This window comes from Microtus oregoni, unplaced genomic scaffold (genome assembly GCF_018167655.1).
Source record: "Microtus oregoni isolate MIOR12 unplaced genomic scaffold, Mior012 000020F_ref0000438, whole genome shotgun sequence".
Lineage (NCBI taxonomy): Eukaryota > Metazoa > Chordata > Mammalia > Rodentia > Cricetidae > Microtus > Microtus oregoni.
In genome coordinates, this window is record NW_024543079.1 from 28255208 (window position 1) to 28272336 (window position 17129).

The 17129-nt window shown below is 43.3% G+C and overlaps 1 protein-coding gene across 1 annotated transcript in view; it reads right to left on the reverse strand.

Annotated features, from left to right (window-relative positions):
• Positions 1–945: 945 nt before the first annotated feature.
• Ism1 (isthmin 1) overlaps positions 946–17129 on the reverse strand; it is a 75293-nt gene continuing 59109 nt past the window's right edge. Inside the window, exons 4-6 of the mRNA XM_041670066.1 lie at positions 13069–13212; positions 9817–9906; positions 946–2470 (exon numbers count right to left, since the gene is read on the reverse strand). Of these exons, the coding sequence (XP_041526000.1) occupies positions 1953–2470; positions 9817–9906; positions 13069–13212 (752 nt within the window). The 3' untranslated portion in view covers positions 946–1952. The remainder of the gene's footprint in view (positions 2471–9816; positions 9907–13068; positions 13213–17129) is intronic.

A 17129-nucleotide genomic window follows, 5' to 3' on the forward strand; every position in this document is an offset into this window, starting at 1 on the left:
TGTGTAGCTTTGGAGCCTGTTCTGGAAGTCACTCTATAGACCAGACTGGCCTCAAACTCACAGAGATCTACCTGCCTTTGCCTCCCAAGTGCTGAAATTAAAGGAGTATGCCACCACTGCCTGGTGAGGTTTTTATTTTTATGTGTATGTGTGAATGTCTCCATGGATATATGTGTACCATGCATGCCTGGTATCCACAGAGGCCAAGAGAGGGTGCCAGTTCCCCTGGGAATGTTAAAAATGGGTGCGAGCCACCATGTGGTTTCTATGAAATGAACCCAGGTCCTTTGCAAGAGCAGTAAATGTTCTTAATTACTACTGAACAATCTCCAGCCCAAAACAAGAATTATTATTCCATCATGAGATGCAGAACCTAAATATAAATTATAGGATGGTTATTGTCTCAGTAAATAATTCATTCTAACGTATAAAAAACTAACAAGGGCTTTGCCGTAGGAACTCACTTTTACCAGAGAACTTGAGTGTGTGGTCAAGAACTTCAAAACCACCAGGGATACAAGGAATATGGTTTGTGCTTTCTGACCTTTGGTTTCTTTCATCTGGCAAAAGAATGATTTGCATTGTAAATAGTTCTACATGTTAGTTGTATTTCTGTATTCTGTCTGGAGTAGCCTTGCCCAACTTAAATCTTTGCTTTAGCTTGGTTTTCTTAGATCTTGATGAGAAAAAAAAAACACATGTGTGCCAATTGCCTTGAGCTAATTGGGGGACAAGTATATCAAGGGAGATATACTTGATGCCATTGGTGTTATGACTTTGCCTAGCCACTATAAGTTCATTTGTGAGTCTTTTATTCCTACCTGAGTTGAAGCTTTCTCCCATGAAAGCCTTGCTTCCCTTGGAGTAGTTACAATATTTGTATCACAAATCAAGGATGCAAGGAACACATTTTATTATGATTTTATTATATATCTCTTTTCCTGGAGTTTTGCAAGTAAGATTGCCTAAGAACCAACTTTTCATCTGTCTTCCAGTTCTACACCCACAGAACTGGACTGCTTTGCCGCTGCCCAATGCACAGTATCCAATGATTCAATAAATACTTTACAAAAATAATGCAGTTTTTTTCTTTCTTAAAACATAAAAAAGTAGGATTTCCCGGACTTCAGCTCCTACCACTGCCTTTTAAATTTATTTACTGGGAATATATTGGTAGAGAAAAGTCGTTATATTAAAATAAAATAGATAAAATGGGGCCCATATTATTTTCTCACTTGTTTTGCTTTTTTCTTTTGGAAAGTGCCACTCCTGGCTTTATGCCTGAAACTTCCTCCAGTCTCCTGAGCTTGTTAATACCATCCTTACTGGAATCACATTGTTCATTTGTTTTAAAGTCATTTAAAACCAAGTCTTAGATTTGACTCTAAACATTCACTTTCTACTCACCCTTTGCCTAGTCGAAGGCAAGAGAATGTTGGACTTTGTGACTCCAGCAAACACCTTCTCACTAAAGAGCACCCGGTGTAAGGTGGCTGGTTATTTGTTTTTATGCCTCTCTGCTGCAACATTCCTTTTCTCCCCATTCCCCAAAGTCCTTTCCTTTTTGAACTCTCTCAGAAGTGATTAAATAATTTTTACAAGGTCAACTCCAGAGAAAAGGGAAAGCTTAAGTCACATTTGTATTAAATAAGTTATATATAAAACCATTTATAATGTTTACAGTCTCAGTCTTTGCGCTCCTGTGCACTCGACAGAGGTGGGAATTGAATCACACCCACTATGGCTCCCAGGTTCCTCTTCCTGCCTGCACACCCACTGTCAGGACTTCCAACAGGGTTTGTAGGTAATGGATATAGCAGTCCCTCAGACCCGGAGCGTACCCCTAGTGTACTTAGAAAAATACTCATGTGGAATGTACAAAAATGTGGCTTAAAAAAAACTGGGTGACAGTTGGCAGATCAGTGCATTTGTGCCTCCGAACCAGCATTGCTTTAGTATTCCCTGGCCTCTTGGAACTGTTTAATGTAGTCCTCATCAGAGGGGCTTTCTGTGCACTTCTGTCCATTGTTGGGAGGCCGGGCCTCGTTATACCTACTCCAGTCGCCCTTGCAGATGATCCAAGGCAGAACGTCCACTTTGTAGTGGAGCTCAGCGGAGAACTCGGTGCTGATGAGATTGGGTGTGCCTGCCCCTTTGCCTCTGGTGATGAGTTGCATGTTGTCCCCATAGCAACAGTGCTGGGCAGCAAGGGTGGTACTCTCCAGGGACAACATAGAGCGGATGCAGTACCGGGCAGTAGGCTTGTAGATCTCCAGTTTCTCTTTGGGTCCACTAGCATCCTTCCATCGGAAGTCCTTGCGCTTGATGCGGTCAAAGATGTTGGCGGTGTTGTAAGCCACCTCAGTGGGGTAGGAACAGGGACAGCTGGGCAAGTCATTGATTACCTTGTGCATGTATTTCTTTAAGAACTCACTTTTGCAGCTCATCCATCGCTCACAGCTGTCCATATCTGAAAAAGACCAAAAAACCCCTTTAAGTTCATGCTTAGCCTGCTGTGAGGATGAAAATGAAGTCAACAGTGTCCTCCCTTACATCAAACATCCAGCAGGTACCCATAACCACTACACATGGTGGCCATTCTCATCACCCCTGAACTTGACGACTTTGTTTTTAAGACATCTTCTCAACTCCGTACTCTATAGTATGAGGAATTTTCAAACAGAGGGCAGCAAAGAGTAGAGTAAGTCACTGATTGAATGACTACCAATATTCTCTCACCCATATTTAACTATCAGTGCATTTGATCCATCTTTTAAAATTTTATGTAGAAACATATGTTATTATCCCTAAATTGAAAGCATCTTCAAAAAACTCCAAACCAAACCAGATCTCAACAAAAGCCCCAATAAAACCCTCAAATGTAAAACAAAAAACAGAATATTATGACAGATAACCATAGCCTAATTATATATCCTAACACAATTAGCTGATTCAGAGAGCTGCGTTGAATTTCCTAAATAAGTGGTAATGCTGTGGAAAGGCCTCAAAGGATTACTTGTAGACTTGCATTTATTTTATTTCTGCCGCTCACTGAGTGGTTTAAAACATAATTCATCTCCCAACTGCTGCTGGAACTTAATTTTTACTATGCAAATTCACAGACTAAGATGCCTCAAAGGGGTGAGAGCGTAGCTCAGAGGCCAGAGGTGATATGTTTGGTTTTCAAAGCATTGAGAAAAGGTTAATTTAGTTGCAAATACTTAAAAATTTATGGACTCTAATTATATGGTGGTCAACTGCTTCTTTCATTTAGTTCCAGTTTGATGATTTTTTTTTTCTTTTGGGTGTGGCTTTGTTTTACATTTTGGGGGTGGGCTTTGTTGTTATATTAGGTTTTTGCTTTTTGAGAAACAACTTAAGGTTGTGTGAATAGGAAGGGGGAGATGATCTGGAAGGACTTGGGGGAAGGGAAGAATATGATAAAAATATATTTAAATTTAAAGTTTGTTTTAAATAATAAAAAATTCATTTATGGATTCAAATTCTAAATGTGCACTCCTGGCTTTCTTTAAGAACTGAAATTTGAACATATGCTATTCTTCTATTGTCCCTTGGGAACAACTGGCAGGGTATCGGTGAATAGGACAGGACATTGCCAGGTCAGCCCGGCCCCTGCCCGATCTCTCACAGGGTTTCTCCTGGTCTGTGAAGACCTTGGGGAAGGGTTGAAGAGGAGAGGAGAGGCAGGGAGGGGAACAGAGAAAAATGTAGGGCTCAATAAAAATCAATAAAATAAAATAAAAAAAAGAACACAGACACTGGGGAAATGTTAACCAAACAGGAGAGGATTTGATATTTGGTGGGTGGGTGGGTGGGCGGAAATCAAACAAATGCGAGAAACACATAGAGTCTCACTGTAACCCAGGAACTCAGAAAATCCTTCTCAGTCTTCCCATTCAATGACAAGATCATATTTTACTTAAAAACTGTATCCCAGATCAGGCTGGAACATCAGAGCCTGTAATTGCAGCTAATCTGGAGGAGAATCACAAGTTCAAGGCCGGCTAGGATTACAGAATAAATTTAAAACAAATCTGGTATGGAGAATAAATCTAAGGTTAACCTGATATACAGAAGGACTTCAGGGTCAGCCTGGGAAACTTAACCAGACCTTACCTCAAAATAGCAAGTAAAGGAAGACTAGGCACAAGAGTAGGCCCATGCTGTGATTCAAAGAACTTCGTCCTAGCAAACAGTAGTACTAAGGAACTATATCCCCACCCATCTTCACCGTGCTGCAGAGAAGCCCTTTTTACATTGGACTTAGATGAGGTTCACGAATGCTCCATCTCCATTTATAGCTGATAAACTCAGGTACAGATCTTTCTTTCTTTCTTTCTTTCTTTCTTTCTTTCTTTCTTCCTTTCTTTGTGATTAGTCTAACTCCTTGCCCTCACTGACTGATTGGAACAGAAAGCACCTTAATCAAATATTACTAAACCTCTTTCCTTTCTTCAAACCCCTGGACTTTAGCCTTCACTCGGCTGAGCTGGCACACAGGTTTTCCCCATCAGGATCCCTACTGGAAGGAGGTTGGTTGGTGACAGGATAAAATCCTTTAATCTGCCATTCACTTTGCCACATATCCATCCCACTTCCCACATATCCATCCCACTTCCCACTGCTATTCTTTGGATCTTAAGTGTCTATCAAAAGCTCATGTATTGACGGCTTGGTCCTCAGTTTATGGCACTACTGGAAAGTAGTGGAGCTTATGGGAGTTAACAGTGTGTGTGCCATTGAAAGGCATCTTAGGGTGATAGTCCTTTTCATTCTCTCTTCTTTTTGTAGCGTAACTAATAAAAACCCAGAGACAGATATTGGGGCTCAAGCTGAAAGATCAGAGACACAAAGAAGCTAACCACCAGAGAGCTCTTACCACTACAAAATCTTCCAAATGAAAAGAGAGTGAATTCCTGTCTCATCCAGCCTTATATTCCTCTCTAGTGCTGGGATTAAAGGTATGCACCACCACCACCCAGCCTCTATGACTAACTAGTTTGGCTGCTGGGATTAAAGGTGTGTACCACCGCTGCCTGGCCTGTATGGCTGACTAGTGTGGCTAGCTTTGCATTCTGATCTTCAGGCAAGCTTTATTTATTAAAACACAAATAAAATATCACAAAATCTTTTTCTTCCCTGTTGCCATGAGGTAAACAGCCTGCCCAATTACTGTTCACCGTGATCTTCTGCTTTGCCACAGACCCAAAGACAATGGTCCAAACACCACGCACTGAAACTAGAAGCCAAAATAAATCTTTCTTGCTTTTAAGTTGTTTTCTCTTTCAAGTACTTTTTTCCCCCCACAGTGATGGAAAGCTGAACACATCATGGCTCTTTCATGCTTTATTTACTTCTCCCTAAGAGAAAACCTGTTTACCTAAACCTAGACATTCTTCTGTTGTTGTTTTTGAGACAGTCTCATTGTGTGTCCCAGACTGGCCTGGAACTCACTTTATCCTCTAAATGCTGGGATGACAGGCATGTACCACAATACTTGGCGCTCTTGTCTAAAAAACAAAACAAGAAACAAACAAAACCAAAACATTTCAAAACTGATCTATGTTATTTCTCGTAGGGTAAGTCAGGAATAGTTTTGGGTGCCTGTTACATCATGCTGATCGTGAGCATGATGTAGAACTAGTAGCGGCCAGACTTCCTCTTCAGAGCTCCGAGAAGAGAGCCTGCTGTGTTTACTTTGCTGTCCACCTCCCATCATCCAGCTCATCCTTGCCTTGGAGGTCAATGATCAAACATGGAGGAAGCATTGCTGTCTGGCTCCTCCCTTGGCAGCCCCTGTTCATTTTTTTTTTCCTTCCTGGTTCTCCTTTTCTCCTTCCCTAGGTGTCAGACTGTCACTCCCATCTGGTATGTGCTACTTGCAGAACTCAAATTGATACAAGCTTCAGTGACAGAGATGGCAGGAGGCGGGGAGGGCCTTCTGCTAAGCATTAATTGTAAAAACCAAACTTTGCCAGTAAAAATATCTGGTGGGGGACAGGAGGAATGGTGGGTTACTACACTTGTTACTCGGCATAATTATCCAAGTTCAGATCCCCAGCATGGATAAAAAAGTTGGGAGCAGCAAAACATGTTTGGAACCCCAGCACTGGGGAGTTAGCAGAGACATGTGGGTCATGGGGAGACCTCAGGCTAGCTAGTCTGAAATAGTCTGAAATAATGAGCTCCTGATTCTGTGAGAGACCTGGTCTCAAAAGGTTAAGAGAGAGAGCATCTGATACTGACCTCTGGCCTCATGGACACACACACATGGACACACACACACACACACACACACACACACACACACACACAGAGGGAGGGAGAGGGAGGGAGGGAAGGAGAGAGAGAGAGAGAGAGAGAGAGAGAGAGAGAGAGAGAGAACACAAAAAAATAGGATGATTGGGCTGAGGACACGTTCCTCTCTGGAGAAGAAGATACAAGAAAACAAAGCTTTTGGCATCAGACAATGGAGATTTTATTTAGTTTAGGCTTGTTTAGAGGCAGCCACTAAGTACAGTGAAATATGTAGAAACTTAGCTGTAGAGCAAGAAAATTGAGCCAGTGTTGAATGCAGCACAGTTTATCAAAGGTAAGAGCTCAAGAAAGCATGTTTGGTGGTGACAGCAAGAGGAGTCAAAAATTTTAGACTTCAGTGGCCTCGAAGACTATGGGTAAAGAGAGTCAGGCAGGAGAAACGACTCCAGTTTTGAGTCAAATGCCTGGGAGGCTGGTACAGTTATGAGTGGAATCACATGGTCAGGACATAGTGTCAGCTGGGGGAGGGCACATGCCTCTTATCAGTTAGCTGGGGAAGAGGGAGATGGGACGTTTCTCATGAGTCCACAGAGCTCTGGTGTGAGGTGAGGTTCTCATATTTAACCTGACTGTGATTAAAGCCCACCTTCTTAGCAGCTTTGTGGCCACCGACAAGGCATTTCAAGCTGCGGGGCTTCTATTTTCTAGTTCTCAAGTGGACATGAAACTAGAATTTCTCTGACGAGCTTGGGATGGAGACTCAGTGCCAGGGGATTGCTCTGGGTAGGGCCAGCTGGCATGCATGGTGGCTTCTTTCTTCTCTGAGTTCTAGGATTTTTGTGTCGATGTCCTCTTGTCTGTCCAATCACTCAGAGTGCGACAGTTCCATCTTGGGCAGTACCTGGGATGGAATAGGCTTTCCTTGGAAGGGCAGGACCTTCAGAAACGAAGTCCAGGAGGTCCCAGAAAATGGCGTTATATTTTCCAAGGTGGGAGACTCCTTTAACTCCTTTGCCTCAGGACATTTATTGACTCTTTTAATTTTTAAAAACAGATTTATACAGTATGATGGGCATGCTTGAATTTGGCAGATATTAACACACCAGATTCTACAGTCATTCTGTGAGATGCACTATCTCATGCTGTTCTACAGATGAGAAAACTCAAGGTCATGTTAGCTTGAGTAACTTGATCACGTGATGATCCAATGTTTCCTCATTTTCTGTTTGCTCTTCTATGTCTTCATCCCATGGTGCTCTTGTCCTGATCCATGTAGACCATAGCCATAGGTCTTTCACCCCCTGGTTTCTATTTGAACTGCCCAGTGGGAAGACACATCAATGGACCACACAGAGGGAAGAGAGGCAAGTTAGAATGATTTACTTGTTCCTCTCTCACTGCACACTGTCTGCATCCTTTGGAGAACTGGGACTGTGGTCAGGTGACTTTCTCTGTGAGCTGTGCCTGCTGCTCATATCCTGTTCCCATCAGATCAAGAATGGTAAGGGTTTTCCAAGGTTGCCAATCTTGGGGTTCCCTTCTTGGTTTATATCCACCCTCCTCAGTTTTACAAATAAATGGGCCTTCACTGAAGACTCACCAGCTACCTACACTGAATGTGCTCAATTCATTTTTGTCTGGACTCTGGTTGAAACAGGTCTACTTAGTTCTGGTGTCTTGCATTAGATGTGGTCTTATATATACCTCGCCCTGTACAAAAAGGCAAAAGGTGCTTGCCTGTGAAACGAGACATGAGAAGTTCTCTGCCCCCAAAGACCACGTCTTCTGTTCTCTCATTTTATGTAAAACTCACACATTTAAAAAGTCAGTTTAAAAAATAAATCCAATAGGGGGCTGGAGAGATGGCTCAGTGGTTAAGAGCATTGCCTGCTCTTCCAGAGGTCCTGAGTTCAATTCCCGGCAACCACATGATGGCTCACAACCATCTGTAATGAGGTCTGGTGCCCTCTTCTGGCCTGCAGACATACACACAGACAGAATATTGTATACATAATAAAAATAAATAAATAAATATTTTTAAAAAAATCCAATAAACTGTGTTTGCGGAAGGCTCTTGTTCAATAAATGTAATTTCATTGTGTATGTGATGTAGGGAGTGAGATGGAAGCCCTACTAACACAGAACTTCTAAACTGTCCTGAGTTTGGCTTACAGACATGCTTGAATGGATTTGTTTTTAAAAATAAATTATTAACAAGCATTGTAAAAATTAAGGTATATTTGAGCTACACAAGATCTGGGTTCAGTCTTCAAAAATCAGCCCATCTGATTGCACAGTGCTAATGGCTTGATATTCACCTCATATCAGTGGTTAAGGCATAGCTGCCCCTGTCTCTTAGAAAAATATTATTAGTTCTTTGATAATATTGTACAATATGTTTTAGTCATACTCACCACCCCCGCTCTTCCCAGAGCTACCCTCCCCCCTAACTGCCTAACTCCATTTTCACCCATCAGGACCAATTTGTGTCATCCTAATATTCTTAGCTATGCTGTCTTCAACTGGAGCATGCTCAGCTCACTTAGAGAAAGCTGACTGCCCTTCTCCCAGCAGCTTTCTGCTGCAATACCTCTTCTGCTGGGATAGTGACGGTGGGATGAGGCAGGACCATCACTGCCCTATCCGTTACTGCCCACTGCTGCTGCTGGCATAGCTCTTTCTTATTTCTTCTCATCAGGGTGCTCGCGCCATGCTCTTCAGTGTTTCTCTGCCTTCTAGACTATTCTACTTAGACCCTTGACTGTTTCCTGTACGTCTCTGGGAAAGAGAAAATTACATCTCACAATAGTTGGGCTAGGAAACCGAAAGAGACGTAGGCCTGCTCAATTTTGTCTGGTGAGATACCGCAGACTTGAGTTTACAAAAGAATTTTCGGGGATAAAAGAAGTGGGAGAGAAGGAATCTGACTCTTTGACAACACAGAATGGTACCCAGAAGCAAATGAAGCTGCACTGTAACGCAAATATGCACCTGAGTGTGTACTTTCTGCCGTGTTCATTTAGGCTGCTGCTTCTGAGCCAGTGCTTTCTAGTAGAAAAGTGGGACACACACACACACACACACACACACACGCACTGTACTGAAGTTCCCTGCCCCCACCATCTAAAATTCTTGCAAAGGAGGGAAGCATATAATATTGAGAAAACTTCCTCCTTTTCTTTCTCTCTGCTGGAGACTTGGTTTTACTGGATGTGGGTGAGGATAGAGCTCACTGGGTAGTGAGCTCAATTTGTGCTAGGTGAAGGGTGAGCTCAACCTGTCTCTTACTCGAGAGGCTCTGCAGGTTGCTCACAGGGCATTCTATGGCTCAGTCTAACCTAGTGTTGGAGGGATGAGGTTGTTCTTTCTTGTCTGTGGTTGCTCTTTCTTGTGAGCAGGAAATCTGTTGGGAGCACTGGACCGTTAAAGGGAAAAATGAAACATTTTCATGTGTCCAACGACAGCACTGCAAAAGCAAAATGAATCTCCAAAATACTGAACCAATATTTGGATTTTCAAAAGGGGGAAAATTCTTACCAACTTCAAACAACTTGGTGGCATTAAACTCCTCGCTTCCCGCAAGCAGACTCACTTCGGTGGCTGCTGTCCTGAAGGTGTCTTCAATTCCTAAACACAGACAAGAGCTCATTTTCCTCTAGTTTTATGGAAAAATTCACCACTACCCCCCTCAAATACAAAACAAGTACACCTGAACAAAGCCGTTTTGTGTCCGTTGCTACTTATGGGTAGAAACTTGCCAGCAGAGGAAACAGTAAAAGCAGGTAGCAGTGCATAAAACTCACTAAGACTCCAGATACTATCCACAGTGCAAAATCAGATCCAAATGTGCCCGCAGCGAGTCGTTCGCACTCACCCGTTTGCCTTGAAGGTGAGGGGTGGGTGGCGGTGGGGCACTTGTCAGGGTGGCTGTCTGGTGAGCGACAAACTAAAGCAGAGGCAGCAGAGTGCTCAAAACCTTCCTCTTTAATGGCTGACGGCCTGGGTTTAAATCATAACTAGCTGTGCAGACCTGGGCAGGACACTTCATCTTTGTGTGCCTCAGTTTTCCTTTCTCCTAATTCAGGAGAACTAAGTGGCACCTCTCCCCTACAGAGGCAGCCAGTTACAGGAGTGGAATGAGAAGAGAGCACCCCCAGAAGGGGAAGGGGAAGCTCACGGTTCCTGCTTCGTTGGTTGTCTGGCGCTATTCCTACTGATGTTTCAGAAAGAACGCGCAGAGAAACCCATTACCTACTCCAAGGAATTGAACCCAGCTTGCTGCAAACCTTTCAGCTCCCTTAACCCCACCCCACTCCCACCCTCTCTCAGAATCACCACATCCAACTCAGATTCAGCGAGCTAAGTCATGAGAAAGAGAAGAGTGGAGGCTGGTCGCTTTTGGGGGGAACCCTAGCTCCACTGTTGGGCACAACTGTATGTCATTCAAGAGATCACTTTGAGTTTGTTAGATCCCTCAAGCAAGGGTTAGCCTAGGGACATAGTTGTAATAAATATTTAATTTATTTTTATTTGTGTGTATGAGTGTGTGTACACAGGTATGTTTGGGTGCCCAACAGGATCTGAACTGCCTGACATTGGTACTGGGAACTGAAGCAGCAGCAGGTGCTGTTAGCCACAAGCCATCTCAACAGCCCCCAGGGGGAAATACTTTCACAGAATAATCATTACCAAGCCTACAATACCTTGTCTATTCCATAGTTACTTCCAGCAATGTAGAGATTCAGAAAACCAGATACAGAAGGACAGCCTACTGAAAGTAGTCATTTAGATCCAAAGGGACCATCGGAACTGAAACTGGACAGATGAGAAGAAAATGCTTCCACAGGAATGCCAGCTGCAGTGTTCTCAGTGGTCCTGGTACCCAGAAAGGAAACATGCGAAATGGCAGCAGAGAAGAACTTTTCCCTGACAAGAAATCTGAATCTGCTGGCTTGGTTGTATATGGTAGCTCTGAAAAGAACACAGGGATGCTCCTATGACTCCAAGCAGAACTCTTTCTGTGTTCAGGTGTGGCTCAGTCAGAGACCTTCCTTCAAGGCGAAGGTGAAAGAGTAACAGCAAAGGCCATGGTCTCTCAAGTTAGGCAGCATGGATTCAAATTCTATTATTATTATTATTATTATTTGTTGCTGGTTTAGGGCCTCAGTTTCCTTAAATGCCAGACAATACAATAATAAATTTCTGTTCCATAGGGCAGTTTTGACAATTGGATGAAAGAACATACCTAAAAGTCATGGAAGTTTGATTGATACTAAATTGCTTAGAACACTCCCAGTCTCATTGTTACTATCTTTCTCATGCTTTTCATCAACTCCTTAATCTTAACCTTTTTCTCCACCCCTCTCTTCTCTTCTCTTCTCTTCTCTTCTCTTCTCTTCTCTTCTCTTCTCTTCTCTTCTCTTCTCCTCTCCTCCCTCTTTCCCCCTCTTCTCCCCTTGCTTTCTCCTCTATCCTTCCTTCCTCCCTCTTTTGCTTGGTGCTAGGGAATCTAACCTAGGGCCTCATACATGACTAGACAAGCCCTTTCTCTTTCACCCCTAGACAATCTTCTTTTTCTTTATCTCGATACCTTTTTTACTTCTCTGTTTTTCTTCATTGTCTTCTTCTCTTCTTCATGTTATTCCTGACTGTTGCTTCCTCCCGCTCATGTTATTCTTCATTGCTTGGTTCCTACCCATTCAAAACCCACTTGCCAGACTTCCACCTCAGCTCATTGCAAGGAGCACAGGGAAGATGAGGAGGAGTAAGATGTCTGCAGGGCTGACACGGAGCTGGAGCCACCACTTCTTACATTTCAACCCCACAGTTTGCTAGCGTACGCCTCATTCAAGTCGCTCCTCTCTCCCCCTTCTCAGAAACCCCTTTGTGTTTCCACTTTTGTTTTGGTCCAAATGTTCTTGGCTTGAGAATAGAATGTCTAGGAGTAGAGAAAGGAAGTCTGAGGTATGGGGATCATATTTTCAGTCTCTGAAATTTCTTTTAGGTGAAACCATTTGGAATGTGTGGTTTCATGAAAGAGCCCAAGATATTATTGTAGGCTGGCATTCTGGCTGGCAATGGGAACACAGTAAAACCATAGGGAAGGGGCGATAAGCTTTGTGCAAAGGACCAGGAGGCACATTGTTCAGGCTTTCTGGATCACTCATGGCCTTGGTTGCCTCTGCCCCTCATGCTTAATTCCTTTAAAAATGAAGGTCTCTACATAAATAGGTCATAGGTCAGATTTTGACAAACCACTATAACTCTTTCAACCATAGTCAGAATTATTTTTCAGTCCCAATAGGATTCCTTGTCAAGTTAGCAATTAATTTAATTTTCAAGGCACTGATACTACAGTATAAGATCACAATTAAATGCTAAGTTACACCAGTTTGTTTCATGGGAAGCCTTTGGCAGCTCTCTGGTATTACTGACAAGGCTAACTCCTTGGTTTTCCTGAGAATAAGAATTCACTCACGCTGGCTTCTTTATCAGATATAAGTATCTGTTTTCAAATGAGTTTTTCAAGTCATGACAATCCCACATCAAAGTCCCAAACTGACTAGAATCCCTTCTTCAAGTCAAATAAGTACAATATGGCTCTGCCCTTTAGGTCACAGCCACTGCAACTGTGCTTAAGACTTAGGAAGTCCATCTTTCCATTCACCAATTCTATTGTTTAAAAGATTTATGATGAAAATGGTTATCTTTTAAATAATTTCTTCAAGTTTTAAATTATAAATGAAAAAAACTTTCCCCTTGAACTTGTACTCATAGCCCCACAATTACCTGGGCAGTTTGGACGGTCACAGGTCCTTGACTCTGTTGCAATGCATGCATAGCCACAAGAACGGGTCCGTTTTTGGTTGCCATTTCCACAGGTGACGCTGCAGACAGACCAGAGACTCCAGTCACCCTCACCATCTGTGGAATCTGGAAGGGAGCCAGGGAGATGGTCATCATCCCTACCTGAAGAGTTCCCAAGTCTCCAGTTCAAGTTGCCTGTCTGTTCCGCTTTCCTAGTTCTCACTCTCAAAGGGTTTAGTTGCAGCCTGAGCTCAAAGCTTACAGCCATAGGTTCATGTTAGAACTAAGGTCTGTGAAGATTGAGAGGGTTGCAGTGCTGTGATCTGTACGTGACCTTTTCTCCTCGGGGGAGGGAGATGAATAATAAGGGATATAGAAAGGTAGAGGTGGGGGGGGGAGACAGGGGAAGGGGGAGGAAGAGGAATGCAGAGTGAAGGAAGAGAGAGTGGGATGGAGGAAAATAGGGAGAGAAAGGAAGAGGAGGAGGAGAAGAGAAAAGGAGAGGAGAGATGAAGAGAGAAGAGAAGAGGAGAGGAGAGGAGAGGAGAGGAGAGAAGGGAAGGGAAGGGAAGGGAAGGGAAGGGAAGGGAAGGGAAGGGAAGAGGGTTCCACAGAATCTGGTCTTCCTTTGACCTTATGGTCCCCATTGGCTTCCCGTCTAGTTTACTCTGGTAAATCCAATCACCACGAAAGAAGTTTAAGTGGAACAAATTCAAGAATGGTGAGATGCCATTACCAAAAAATGGAGTCGCATGAAGAACAACAGAACATTTGACTGTGGAAGGGAGGCCCCCAATACTTCTGCATAGAAACTGAATGTAGCTGAGGCCATCAAGTGTAGAACTGCCCAACAGTCTGAGCTTGCTGAGCCACTAAACCATGAGAAATAATGACTGATGTTTTTTCAGGTGCTAGGTAGAGAATGGTTTGTTACACAGTAGCTAATAACCAACATATTAATGGTAAGTGGAGAACTATCCTTTGAAGTCATTATTCAACATCTGGCCAATGAGTGTTAGCTGAATTCTCACTATATGTCAAGCATAATTCTAGGTAAATGGGATATATTATTAAGAATAGTTTTCCTCACTCTGGTAGAATGAGCAATGAATACAAAATAGTAAATTATATAGTAATTTAGAAGATATGAGGAACACGGGGAAAATGTGGAGCACACAAGAGGGGGCTGGAGAGAGCTGGGGATGTGTGTACATTATCAAGACTGGCGTTCTCTTATCAGAAGTAACCAAAGTTTTAGAGTGTCTGGGGGTCTTGTCCAGGGTTATCAGGGAAGCTGGGCTGTAGCATCAAGTCCTACATATCTAATGCATGACTTCTCTCCAGTAACACCACTCCATAATGGTTTCTCCTGGCTCATGCACAGCTTGCCTTCGGGCCTCTATGGGGCTGCAGTCAGGTGCTTTGAAAGGTTGGGATATCCTTCCTTCACAATAGGTTGTGTGGTTATTACATAGACCCAGCAAGAATGTTCTCCATACGTTTCCACCCGAATCTTGGGTCTGGTGCCAGCTGCTAAGGCTGGTGTTTACACAATACTTACTATGCAGGCATCCTGGGCTATCACAGGGCTGCTGAGCCGTCTGAGAATTGGTGTGTGTGTGTGTGTGTGTGTGTGTGTGTGTGTGTGTGTGTGTATACATGAAATTGTGATGGCCTCTTCCCTAACTGAATATAAAGACTCTCATGGCATACCTGCCTTCAGAAGCATCATCCATATCTATCTCCTTTCATTCAAATAATTTTTCACACTTTGATTTTATCTAAGAAACAAGTTTCCTAACCACACAGCCAACCAGAAGTCTGAAGCTTCTGTTTTACATTAGTGAAGTGGGCACCATTTTCCAGTGTGACCTCTCTATTGCCTCCTCTGGGGCACAGATGCAGCAGGGCTGGAGTGACAAGTTGCTTCCAGAGGGAGAAAAGTCTGAGACAGAATAGTCAGGGCTCTCTCGCAGAATTTTGCAGATATGCTTGGAACGATTGCATGCTTGTCAGTGACACCATCTATATGCAGTGAATCATATCACAAGTGCACATGCTGTGTTTTTATCCTGCATCCACAAACAGGGCCAGATTTTGTTAAAGGGAGCAGCAAGAGGCACAAGTAAAGATTCTCATATTTTCACACCATAAAAAGAGACAGGGCAAGTTTGGAAAGCAAACATTACTCCATGCAGAAAGATGCCATGTCACTTGCTGAGGGAATAGCAGCCTAAGATAAAAGCCAGTGAGGTCAACAGTAGTACTGCTGGACTTTATAAAAGCAAAGGAGCCTCTGCCATCCAGAAATCTCCTGCAATCTTTCCTTTCCACTTCATTAAGGGCGAGAACTCATACAGGGCAATGCCACTCAACTTGAGGGCCTAGCTCACTATGAGGCCTATATTTGAATCTCTGTATGAGCTGGACTCCTCACTTTGGTTTTCTGGATCTAAATGACTGTATTAGCTTCCTTTTATTGCTCTGCTAAATCACTGATCAAGATCAGTGTAGGGAAGGAAATGGTGTATTTTGTGTTATGGGTCACAGGATCAATCCATCAGTGAAGGAGGTCAGGGCAGGAGCTGAAGGCAGGAACCTGCAGGCAGGAACTGAAGCAGAGACCAGGAGGAGCACTGCTCACTGGTTGGCTCCCAATGCCTTGCTCAGCCTGCATTTTTTTTCATGGTAGGGTCTTTCTGTGTAGCCATGGCTTTCCTGAAACTCACTCTGTAGACCAGGCTGGCCTCGAACTCACAGAGACCCACTTACCTCTACCTCCTGAGTGCTGTGATCAAAGGTGTGCACCACCACCACCCGGCGTCAGCCTGCTTTCTTAAGTGGTCCTGGATTGCCAGAACCACTTGCTCACAATGAGCCTTCCCATGTCAATCATTAATCAGGAAATGCCCTCACAGACATGCCCACAGGGCAGTTTGATGGAAGCAGTTCCTTCGTTGAGGTCCCCTTTTCAAAGTCCTCTATAGCTTTTGTCAGTTTGTCAAAACCTACATAGCATGATGACTAAATGCTAGTGTTGCGTTCAAGTGTATGAGAATGATGCCCGTAAATCCTTTCTCCATGTCCGCTTCCTTGTTTCTTTTTTAATGCTGGTTCTGGACCATTTGATTGGCTTCAATTGATGGGATGATGGCAAATAGGATGCAAGCAAAGGCCTGCAAAATGTCTAAACATGTAGACTTGTCTTGTTTAGTTGGAGGGAACTATTCCACTACCATGTAAAGAGCCCAAGGAAGTTGAGGGCCAGAAGAGAGGCTTTGGCCATCTCAGCACTCCTACTCGTCTAGCTGGGCCCCATCATTGTTCTGAGGTCATTGAAGACTGTTCAGCTGCAGCCAAACCAGCCCATTGCAACTCAGATTCCAGTCAACCTGCAAACTCCTAAGAATGAACCCTTCTTCTGCTGTTTGAAATCAGACTGGTTTCTTTGTTTTTGTTTATTTGTTGAGACAGAAACTATGTAGACTGGGCTGGCCTCAAACTCATGACCCTTCTGCCCCAGCCTCCAGAATGCCAGGATTGCATGAAGTAGTTCCCTCTAAAATCTGTTAGAAATATGCCACAAAAATCTATTTTTATCTTAAGATATGTTATCTATAAGCAGTCATCAAGAACTTATTCTACCAGTAGGTGGCTTTCTCCAAATCCTTAACTGCTCAGAAATTAGACACATTACTAATCATCTATATGGAGGAACAATCTTTTAGGAGGATCTTCACCATCTTGAGGCCTCTTATCACACACTGATCCAGGTCAGCATCCAACAAAGACTTTCCAGGGGATTCCTGTTTCATGAGGTCAAGGACAGAACAAGGATTTCTGTTTGGAACATATCTTTCTGGGGAGAAATCCTCTCTGTTTTAATGCCAGATGGAGAAGTTGTAATATATGTAACAGAAGGTAAGCCTAATTTATGATTCTAGAAACACAAATGAGGACATGATATGTGAGCTTAACTGGGAGGAAGTGTGGCTCAGAGCAGAAAATGAGAAAATTGCAATGACAACAAGAACAAACTGTTC